This window comes from Cyprinodon tularosa, unplaced genomic scaffold (assembly GCF_016077235.1).
Source record: "Cyprinodon tularosa strain WSP-4 unplaced genomic scaffold, ASM1607723v1 ctg313, whole genome shotgun sequence".
Taxonomy (NCBI): Eukaryota; Metazoa; Chordata; class Actinopteri; order Cyprinodontiformes; family Cyprinodontidae; genus Cyprinodon; species Cyprinodon tularosa.
In genome coordinates this window covers 1163083-1174939 of record NW_024039023.1, presented here as the reverse complement: position 1 = coordinate 1174939, position 11857 = coordinate 1163083, and the positions used below count along the sequence as shown (strand labels likewise).

The following is an 11857-nucleotide window of genomic DNA, read 5'->3' as shown; positions in this document are numbered from 1 at the left end:
CTGTTTTTCAGTGGTTAGTCCCGTTTTTCTATTAAACATTGCAATGGGCTCAGCTTTTACTGTGACTTTGTGTTCACTTTATTCACTTTTTAAATGAAACCCTGCTAATAGTTCATCTGTGAATCATTTTTTCCCCCACCAACAGAACCACCTATGGACCCAGGAAACAGCTACCTTTTCTAACATATTGAGTGTTTTTATGGATCACTGCATCTAAGTCATTTTTCTATGCTTGCTTCTGTCTCCTTGAGCCCACAGTCCACCTCACAGTCCACACAAAACCTGGTCCTGCTGTAGTTTCTTCCTGTAAAAAGGGAGTTTTCCTCTCTACATGCATGCTTGTTAGGAGGGATTGCAGAGTCAGTGATGCACTGAAAGTGAATGTCTGTCACCACATGCTGATCCAGGTAAAGCATTTGCTGCAAAGTCAATAACTGGATGCAATCAACAGGCTTTCTTTAGATAGAAAATTTGACCATTCTGACCGTATTATCTGACTGAACTGTCCCTGTTAAAAGCTTCCAGATCATGTCTTGTGTAGTGGCGACATAAATAAACTGAACTCAAACTGAATTTAACCCACATTAATTACTAAATTTAAATGTTTTGTTTTCCACAGATGGAAAATCAGATGAAGTTAAATAGCACATCTTGCTTTAAAAATGGTATAGGAGCAACACATTTGCACAAAAACGTTCACATGCAGATCTTGGTTCACATGTAGCTTTAATTTGTTCATTTAGTTTCACACATCAGGCATATTTGGAGTGTTATGGCACAAGTTTGCAGCTCTTAGTACAGTAATTTGAAATAGTTTCTTAACAGACTCAAACATCCACACTTTGCTGAACCTTAAAAAATCTTTAGAATTTCATTTTTATGGTTTTCTTCGCACAAAGTAAAACTAGAAACGTCTAAACCTTTAGGGTTTGTAAACTTGAGGGAATGTCACTCTTGTTTTTTTCCTGATATTAATGCTATATCTATGGGGTGACAGGCTGTAGTTGGGTTTAGGGTTTTCCAGTGGCTTTGTCAAAGAGAGCCTTCAGCTCCTCCTTGGAAGTGGCCTCTTTATGTTGGACGAGGTCGGCGTGTCCTTTGGTGATGCCCCAGGCACTGGGTTTGGACATGGATGGACAGAATGGACGTCCAGAGGCAGGCTTCAGGTTCTCCCAGTAATCCCGACGGGCCCTTTTCAGAGAAGCGGTTTAGATTAGTTTATTATTGTTGCAGAAAACGAAGGAGAATAAAACCTCAGAGAAATATCTACCTGGCTCTGACCCATGGCTTCGTATGGAAAGCCAAAGCACTGCCCCATTCGCCGTGCTTCTCTGAGCCAGCAGGCAGGAAACCCCGCTCGGGTCCCAGCTCCTCAGCCACAGCGCGGATGTGATAAGGCTCGAATCCACAGCAGCCGCCAATAAAACGGATGCCGGCTTCGTACGCCTCCCGGGCGTATTTCTGCATCTCCCACCTGGTCAGGATCCTGGGCTCCAAAGCTGCCCAGAAACAAATGCATCAAACCTCAGCTTACATTTCTTGTCAGTATTTCGGTTTGAGGAATAAAATGCTGAAGTTGAAGCGCTCACCAAATGGGAACTCGGGAAGGTCGATGAACCCCTGCCTGTTGCAGTCAGGGGTGTGGAAAGCCAGCGGCTGGCACATATAGTGGGCTTTCAGACCGGCCTTCTCCACTCCCTCCTTCATCAGCTTCACAGTCTTCACGCAGGTCTCTGGGTCAAAGTGGCAGTTGATGCCAACGATCTGTGCCCCTGCAAAGCAAAAGCTGTTACCTATGTGCAAAGTCATATATTTCTAGGGTGGCTTCATGAATGTATTCAAAGAGGAGGCCCCAGTTAACCACTAATAAAGAGATAACAAAATGGTTTAATTGGCTGGTTGGGTAGGACTGGTCCACCCTAGAGGACACAGAACTTCCCGTTTTCTGGCTCTCTATGGTGGACCCTTAAATATTTACCTGCCTCTCTTCAATTAATTTGTGCTTTGGATTAGTGTTATGCATCAGCCTCCAGTTTCATTGTTTTTTCCCTTTTAAATCAGATGATCTCCCATTTTTTCTTAGGCACCCTCTGATAAACAATAAAACTGTTGGATTATATAAAAAGGAGCTGCTAAGCAAAGCTTTTCCAAACCATGACACTGCCACCTCCATGTTTCACAGTCAGGTAAGAGGCTTCTATTTTAATGGAATGCCATTTTTGGTTTACATTTCCTCAGTTCTTATTTCTAAATAAGGAAGTTTTTCATCAATCTGCAGATTATTCAAGATTATTGGGCTACAATTCTTCTGGAAAAGCTATAGTTTGGCCTTTATACGTTTTTCCTCCCGTTTCAGGTCCTAGTAGGACTAATAAAAACTATCTTGCATCGTGTTCTTGGAAAACACTTGTACCATATTTATGTGAAAAGCTAGAACACTTTTTTGAATCAGTTCTTTTTTCACTTCAACAATAAACAGTGCATCAAATTAGAGGTCTGGGATTTAAACTGGGCAAACAACCTTCATCATGATATCATGTGCATCTGATGCAATACACCTGTAAATTTTAGCCATTTAAAGAGGGGAGTACCAGTTAAGCTCTTATAGGAGAAACTTAATGTTTTAAAATGTTTTTACTTACACCTCTTTAGCTGTAATGTTTTGCATGTATGAAAGCCATTTAGAAAAATCACCTGATCATGTGCCAATTTCCTCACATGACTGTTAGCACAAAGGATTAAAAATTAGGAAAGACTTAGGAAAGCAAATACCAACTGCAGCTTCAATAGATGCTTTAATTAAATGTTTTCCTTCTTTCCCATTGTCATCAAATAGGGGTTAGGAGTGGCCATTATATTCCCCCCCCCAGCAAGTGACGTGCTCAGTGACCTTCCTGGCAGTATAGTGGGGGTTTCATTGCTTAATTTGATGTTGACACCCTTTTTTTAAAATGCAAATAAAAAAAGCAAAGTATCTTTCTGCTGTAATGTGTTCAAATCACCAGCAGATGGCAGAAAACACCTACTATTGAAGATTTATGTTGTCCAGCGCTTCTGACAATAAGTCTAAACTATGTACTAGTGCCTTGCCAATGCCACTTTTTGGCCCATAACGATATCTGCCTGTGCAGTATTGGATGATACCGATACATACATGTGTGTATATGAAGAACTTCATACTAATTTGATGTAAAATAATTGCCATCATGGCTTTGTCAAGCTGCTGCCTACCTTTGTGAACCAGGAAAAAGACTAATACAAAGTGAATCAAGTAGAACTTTTTATTGCACCATTGACCTTTCTCCCTGTGGACAGAAGACATGCGCAAAACCGAAGACAGCTCCACCTATTTTGCCCCTTTTAATCCGTTTAAGGTATGTGGACTCATTTATTAAGACAAAAGGCTGCGTTCTTGAATTCTTGTTGGATGGAGGGCAGGGTCCAATAAACTATGGGAGACTGACATTTTTTGGAATAAACTTCAAAAAAGCAAATTTTGTTCTCGGTAATTATGCGATAGTGACTGCATGCACAAACCTGACATGTTGTGCTGTAAGAGCATGCATCAAACATATGTTTTTGAATATTGTCTTCAATTTTTGACACCTTTAAGATTACGTTTTTTTTTTTTCTATATGGATTTGCACAGGAAAAACAAAGGTATGTTACTCATAAACCTGAAAAATTATGCCTTATGACCATCACCATGTGCACACTGCAGTAAATAAGCGCAATGACAATTATGCATAACATTATACCGTCTATGCTTCTATAGCGACCGTGGCTATTCCACACGTTAGGACAGAAAGTGATAACGTGATTTTATTAAAAGCCGTCATGCATAAACTTTATGTTTCTAAAGATTTTTGTACTACCAAAAATAGGGATTTTGCAATATTCATTTTTTAACACAACACTACGGAAATTAATTGTATTTATGTCTAACTCAAATAACCCAACGTATGTTTTATTAAAAACATATGTGGTTAATTTTAAATATATACTTATATTTGGACATTTCTTTTCCACAGCCGGACACCATTTTTCTTTTTGCTGAATGAGTTCTGGGATGCCACTTGATCCTAAGTCAGCTTTGGGCCACCCTCGGTCTGAAGGGATCATTTTAAGGGTTGAAGGGCACCCCCCCCCAGCTCTTAAAGCTATTGGGACACACTACCCTTACAAGTGAACGTGCGAAACCGAGTGGAGCCAAAAAAACAAGTAAATTTCTCCACTGCGAGATCATAACCTGACAACAGCCAGATGCATGTCTCGCTCCGCCCAGCTCCACTCACATACATCTGGGAACCCGCTCATTGAAAGTGATTTCCCCAACCGAATTTATGGTCTGTCCAATCAGGACGCAGGGTGGGTGTGTCCTGGAGTGGAGAAGCGACCGTGAGATTCCAACAACAATGGGGCTCGCATTGAGGAAGCAAGCGTTAGCATTAATGCTGCTATTTCTTCTGTGTTGTCCAATCTATCTGATATTGTTTAATTAAAAGAACATCAGAGAACGGCTTTGAAGGCTTTTGTTGGTGGAAACGATGTTTTCGCCCTTCTCCCGACCGGATTTGGCAAAAGCTTGATCTACCAAATGGCTCCTCCCCTCACAGCGTCACGGGTTAGCTTCGGTGTGAGTGGTTGAAATAGCACGTCAATAAAGATGACAGACAAGTGGCTTATCCAATCATATGCAAGGAGTTTTGATAAGGCCCAGCCTTCAGTAAAGGCAATTCCTATGGCGGGTTCCCAGATGTATGTGAGCGGAGCTAGGCGGAGTGAGACATGCATCTGGCTGTTGTCAGGTTAGCGAGATCAATCAAGTCAATCAAAATGACTGCATGTGATGGAAATAGGACCATGCCATACTTTTATCACAGCTTCAGCACATTTCATTTCATTGTGATCACGGGTTTATGGCAAATTTAATAATGGTTTGCGGCTTCAGAGGGAACGTGTCATATTGCTCACAAAGGTCCTCAATGACGTCAGGGGGCTTGTGTATGTGTGTGTGTGTGTGTGTGTGTGTGTGGGTGTGTGTGTTCAGACACACGAGTGCTTAAAGGGAACATTATCCATCACCTCTATCTAAATGTTCCAAATGATAAAACTGCATTTAAGAAAAAGCTTGCATACTCTACATAAAAGGCCCTGCTAGACGATAACAGATTGTGTTTATTTCAAAAACATCATTTCTGGGAACAGGCTACGGCTTATACCGGACAGAACAGGTTTCTTTAGTAGCAGACAGAAAAAAATAAAACAATGAAAGTGAAACTTTCATTGGATTCTGTTTAAGCTAATGTGCCCTCTGGGTCTGTGGGGTTGGTGCAACACAAGAAGTTAAGGCATTTTTACATGCATCTTATTCTGAAAAGAAAAGGTTTGCATGACAAAGTGTGTTCATGTTGACATACATGACCAACTGCAGGAGGCAGTGTGTGTGTGTATATATATATATTTATTTATTTATTTTTTTTTATTTATTTATTTATTTATTTATTTTTTTTTTTCAAGTTTGCCAAATGTGGGCTCTTTGTCCATTTTAATCCTCAGGGGTCAGCTTTTTTGTCATTGTTGTTTAAAATGAGACATTTTAAACAACACTGAGTCTAACTTAAAAGAAAACTTTAAAAGTTGTTTTTTCTGCATTGCACATAAAAAGAAAGTTAGCTGAACTTTCACTTTTTCAGAAAACTCACATTAAGTTGGCGATTACAACTAAATAGGTTTTCTGAAGCGATTAAAATTATTGTCCCAATATTTAATAGTTTGTTTTCAGTTGTATAAGTGTGGGTGTATTAAAGACAGAAGATTTGGCAGCTTTAATTTGAATCCCCTTTACTTCTGTACACATATCTCATTCTTTGTCCCAGAAATATGAAGTTTTCCTAGATAAACCTCATGATAAAAGGAAGTTGAGCTACTATTTGATGTGTTTCCAAAGATAGTTGCCTCAAATCTCAGTGCTGAGTCAAACGTGGTTATGTTTAGGGATACATGTGTGTTAAAGTTGACATACCACTGGTTAAAACTACATCATCTCACAGTGACAAGTTTGAAAAATTGCCCCCACCTGCTTTCACCAGCCTGACGGCGCATTCCCCAGGACTGACTCCATTCAGGTCTCCCTCAGGTCCCATGCACAGAGATGCAGCAACAGGCTTCCCGGTGCTCTTCAGAACCTGGACCGCCCACTCAGCCTCCTCGACGTGCTCAAAGTACTGAACAAAACAGACGAGTCGTAACAGTGAGGTTATTTTAATTTAACGGTGCTCTAAAGCTTTTTGCATAGCAGTCAGATTATTTCATGGCATCCATAAGGATTCGTTTCCATACATATTGACAGCTTTCATCAATGATCTTTTAGATTTTCATAAAACGCCTTACAGGCATCCGATTTTATTCCCTAAGGCTGCAGCAGACCCAATTAGAGACACCCCTGGTAAAGATGGAAACTAGAGCATTTAAATACTTATTTGTAAAGGAAAAGCTAATCAACATAATTTTTTTAATTCAAAATATCCCTGCATGTTAACGAATTTACGAGGTTGCAAACTGACAAGTTTTCCAAAAAGCATTTTTTGCAGACAAAGAGGCCCACAGAACTATGGATCCTCTACCATACTAAGCATGTACCGCTCTCGAGAGGGAATGCCTATTAAACGCATGCCAGAGCATGCAGAAGCCCATTTCACCATGTGCACGCTCTGTTTAAAAGTTGATGTTTGCATCATTCATGAAAGCTTACTTTCCAAAAGAAGATTTGCCATTTTTTCACTATGTCAGACTCACCACCTTTAAGTGAAAATGGGAAAGAGTACGTACGACGGCCTTACGTAAACATATCACCAGAATGATTGTAAATCAGGAGGACCATTTATTTTGATGATCCACCCACTATACCTTTAAGGGAAAGCCAAAAAAAAAAAAAATCCATCAAGAAAAAAACCTGAAATGCAGGCAATCTAAAAAGTTTGCATTAAATCGTATTAACTATATCTAGCTGAAAGTGAATGGGGCAGGTCAAACTGCTTCAGATTCTCTGCAACTCTGTACCTTTATGTAGAACAATAAACATTGTGCTTATTCATGGAAGGGGCTCATGAGTACAGAAAACAGTGAAACATTCATCTTCTTTGAGCTTCTTAGATCAGACACTGCAGATCAAGTTTACAGATTCACAGTAAATAAATGGAAACTTATAGAGATGTATGTTGTGTTTAGAGACCAGGGGTCTGCAACCTCTCAAATCCAAACAGACATTTTAGCCCAAACTCAGCAAAAATTAAAGTTGCTTAAATCGGCAAATACTACATGACCGCAACATGACAGTTGATTTGTATTTTTAGTTTTTAAACATTTGACCGCAAATGTACCATATTCTATTTTTAAATACCTTTTCCTCATCAACCAGATACTTTTTGTTCTTAAAAAACTTGATTTATACAGACAGGTGTAAGTAGAAAATTCCTAATAACTTATTTAATTATGCAAAACATTTTTTTTATCTAGTTAAAAAACAAATGGTGAAATCTTCCATTAATAACTTTGTAGTTTAGAATTTAACAAATTAAATAAGGATACAACAGAAAGGTTTCATTCAGAAAATTCTTATAAGATCTAGAAACCCATTTCTGGCTGTTTAAATTCTGTTCTGAAAAATAAATTGGAAAAGTTTTATTTGTGAATATACTGTATTGAAAGCATTAGTCAGTTCTTTTTTTAAACCTTTATTAAGAGCCATTCTAGCTCAGGAGCTGCAGGTTAAAGACCTCTGGTTTATACCTTTTGTTAGGTTTTATCTTTCAGTTGAAGGGAGTCCTGGAATATGCTGCTTTAATTTCACAAAAAGATGTTTTAGCTTAGGCGACAAACATCAACACCAGTAAACTTCCCAAAAAAAAAAAAAAATACAATAAAAAAATTTAATCCAAGACTGGGATGTTAGACATGTAAAACATTAGAGAATGAAAAAATAAATAAAAACAAAAGTAGAAGTTGTTATGTAAAAGAAACATTTCTCCGCCCAGAAGTAGTAAAAGACTTGAGGTGGTTTCTTGTCATCTTTAGACAAGCAGATATTTTCTCATGCCTACTGGAAGAAAGTTGTTTGCAGTACAAATGTGCTCCAAAGGCAGTTCTCCAAGCCTAAATAATACAGAAATGTTTATGTATGAGGTCTTAGTGAGAGGGACTCATTAATAGAATAATGCTGCTTTAAAGGACCAGGAAAAAAGCAGAGGCATGGTCTGAAGGACAGCTGCTCATGTTTGGAAGAGAAAGTATGAAATAGTCAAGATTAGAGACCTGCTTTGTGTTTGAAGATCAGGCACAGTTAGGTTTGTGGTCTAGTATAGCGTTCAAGTCCCACTTTATAGCATAAAATACTTTGATTTCAGCATTTCATGTCTTTATTTATATCAGATGTTTCTTACATACCTCTGCAATCAAGAAGTCCACGTTTTTCTTGACAAAGACATCGATCTGCTTCTTAAAGATGGCCTTGACATCCTCCTCGCTCTTACAGCTGAGGTATGAGGGCGTCTGTGACACTCCTCCCGCCACCAGAGCGTCCCCCTCGTTGGCCACCTCCCTGGCCAGATCACAAGCTGCCTCGTTTATTTGTTGCCCCTGAAGTGCAAGAGGAGAAAAATGAAAAACACCCCTCAGAGCAGAAGGAACCTTTATCGTTTAATCCGGGACCACAGAGCAGCTTTAAGTGTAAAAATTTGCATAAATATTGAAGGATCATTAGCTGATTTTGCATTTTATTATAATCTAATAATTTTTTTTTTTGATTTTCTGAACAAAATAACTGAAAAGGCAATAGCTGCAGCAGATAATATAATAAACAAATGGGATTCTTTGCAGCATCTATACAGTTTACTAATCAGACATAAATACGCTGGAGTTATAAAATATTGGGAAATTCTGCAAGAATAACAGAAGAGATGCACCGATCCGATACCTGGATCGGATATCAGCCATTTGATATCTAATATCAGAGATCAAGTTCAGTTTACATTGAACTGTTATTTCTTTTTTCACCTCATAAATATTATAAAATAAATTTATATCAGTGTTAGTTTGTTATCTTATTTTTAACAATGTTTACATCAAGGCTAAAGTAGGTATCCGTTTCATCCATTCACTAGTTGGATCGGAATCGGATTTCAACCGATGCAATCATCCCAGGTATCAGTTACTATCAGATATAAAATAGAGTCATTTCAAAAGCCACATAGATTGAACTCGTCTATTAAGATGTTTATGCCTTGTACAAACATGACAGCATTCAACGTACACTGATAAAATAAAACTTCTGAAATCAACGTTTAGAATATCTAGACACCATCATCACTGTCATGTTCTTTTTAAATGCAATTTTATACATTTCAAAAGTGTAACTCTGCAAATAAACTGTTTGATTTTAAAATTCCTCTAAGCAGGTTTGAATTAATAAAAATTTTATTAGTACATGTTCACTGGTTTTCATATATTTACATGAAAACCAGCTTGTTCTGTTTAACCCCTACCTCTGAGGTGGAAATTAACGTATTTTGATCATCTCTAACTGACTCAACCTGTGTGTAATATAACCTGAGACACATGCAGCGATAGCAGACAGTTAAATCCATCTTCTGAAATTGAAAAAGTGGCACAAATGGAAACCTACAAAGACATGAGAATCCTACCAAAACTAAACATGAAGTGGGTCACCCAACACTGCACATCAATTTATAAAATACCATTCTGTTTGTGATAGATGGTGCAAACATCATGCTATAGGAGGACTTTTCTTAAGCACAGGACAACATATAGGGAAAGTCCAGAAGAAGTAAAGAGTAGATGGTGGTTTATCTCCTAAACATTTAGATCAGATTGCAATGGTGTTTAGGCGTCACCAACTTTTGGTCCTAAAGCTGTAGTCTCCTGCAGCCTTTAGGTGCAACCCTGTTCTAAGTCAGCTGAATCAAATCACCCAATTACCTCTTTGACATGCCACGCAGTTTGGAAAATGGCCTTTCAATGAGCCATTCATTTCATTCAGCTGTGCAGGGAGGCATCTAAAACCAGGACTAGGGTTGGAGACCCCAATGCATACTCATATGTCAGAACTACTGTCAAAGTTAAGAACTAAATCCACAATATATTTAGTAGAATAAAGACTAAACTGTCTTCTCCATTGAGTCTGACTAAGCTGTTTTGCAAGGAATAAACTCCACAGATGTCTCTCTAAAAGCACAAATGCTCCTACAGACCTGCAGTTGCACAAGTTTAGGAGGTGTGAATACTTTTGGAAAACACATGTGAAAGTAACTCACAGTGAAGCGCTGAGTGTTCCCCCTGTTCTCCAGCTTGTCATCGCTGGCATAGAAAGTGAAGGTCTGCATGACATTGGATCCAGCCCTCAGGAACTCCCTGTGCAGCTGCCGCACTGGAACGACACGCTTTCTGTGAGCGCATGAACTCAACTACATTCAAAAATGGAAAGATACATGGAGAAATGTGGAGCCACTGATCTATACCCGCTTCAGGGTATTCAACGGAAGCTTCGGGGGTCCAGGGTCCAGCTTTCACATAACCCCTCTTCTCCAGGGCGAATACAAACCCTCCGTCTCCGACAACCACCTCTCCTGCATCCAGGCGCTCCAAAATGCCCTGCGTGCGCATCAAGAAACTCGCAATAAGAACTAAAAATATAAGGTTATTTTTCATGCATGCTACAAAAGTTTACAAGAAAAATATTTCAAACACTTAAAACTAAAGTTTGCACATTCATCTTGGGCCCTTACTTTCTTTTCTCCGGATGGTGCCATGTTCTTTGCGCACGCCTGTTTTTGGTGATTGCGCTCCTCTGGGTCTGGGGAAAAGGATTCTTGAAGGCGATCATGCTGCATTTATAGCCCAAGATGGGAGCGCAGCCCCGGATGTCACTACAAGAACCGCCTGCCAACCCCCCTACCTCAACACAGCTCAGCTTTCAAACACCCTCCCCTGCTTTTAGCTGCAAGTATGTGCAAGGCACCCCCTTTGTTTGAGGAGAGAAAAGAGGAAAAAAAACAACTCTCATTCTGTCTGTGGATAAAACATCTATAATCTTGCGGAAGATGTGGCAGAGAAAGGAATGCCTGGCTTCCTTCCTTATTTGATTTAGTATTTCTGCACCCATGCATGAATGATATTTAGGAAACCCACATGTCAGAAAAGCAAAGCACTGTGAAGAAGACAAACCCTGGAGCTTTTCCTTAGTTTAGCTCATGCTGCATGGCTTTGGCCTTATTTTACCCAGCGAGTAAAGCCATGTTTCACCACTAGGAAAACCTGCAGCAAACTGAGTTACCCGTTTTTTACTGTTGCTCTTCATTTATGTCTTTAAAAGGGAAATGGTAATGAGGACATGTGGATGGACACTGGACAAGTATTCCTTGTAGTTTAGCAGAAAACAAGTAAAAACATTTGAAGGAAAAATACACATACTTGCACATGCAACCTTATTTTATTTAAGAGAAAAGAAGGGGAAATGTATCAATGGACATTAAAGAAATTTAGATTCCAGCCTTTTCATCTGCAGAACGCCCTCTTCCTTGATGTTTCAAAATGAAATAAAAATAACAAAGAAATCATAACCACTGTTGACATAAGAGTGGATTTTACTTGAACTTAACAATAATCAAAAATGACACACTTGCCCTCACTGTGACCTGCTTCTCCTTATCTCAGACTCATCTTTAGGAAGGCAGAACAAGATTCAAAACCATTTGCAGCCAAAAAAAGAAAACAAACACATTTTCATGACCTAGAAGCTAGCTAAAATAAGAAAGACATGTCTATAGTTGCTGTCACCGTG

General features: G+C 39.0%; 1 protein-coding gene across 1 annotated transcript; it reads right to left on the bottom strand.

Annotated features, from left to right (window-relative positions):
* Positions 1 to 707: 707 nt before the first annotated feature.
* bhmt (betaine-homocysteine methyltransferase) lies at positions 708 to 10962 on the bottom strand. Its single transcript, XM_038292493.1, has 8 exons — positions 10803 to 10962; positions 10536 to 10668; positions 10332 to 10444; positions 8446 to 8637; positions 6080 to 6227; positions 1590 to 1772; positions 1271 to 1499; positions 708 to 1191 (listed from the first exon to the last, which is right to left on the bottom strand). Exons 1-8 carry the CDS (start codon positions 10905 to 10907, stop codon positions 1011 to 1013), a joined length of 1284 nt encoding a protein of 427 aa, XP_038148421.1. The 5' UTR covers positions 10908 to 10962; the 3' UTR covers positions 708 to 1010.
* Positions 10963 to 11857: the final 895 nt, after the last annotated feature.

Coding starts and splice junctions, on each gene's coding strand:
- bhmt (XM_038292493.1), bottom strand. CDS start 10,907: ATGCAGCATGATCGCCTTCAAGAATCCTTTTCCCCAGACCCAGAGGAG. Junction 8,638..10,331: donor GGAACACTCAGCGCTTCACT/GTGAGTTACTTT, acceptor CTTGCACTTCAG/GGGCAACAAATAAACGAGGC. Junction 6,228..8,445: donor TGGACTTCTTGATTGCAGAG/GTATGTAAGAAA, acceptor TGTTTTGTTCAG/TACTTTGAGCACGTCGAGGA.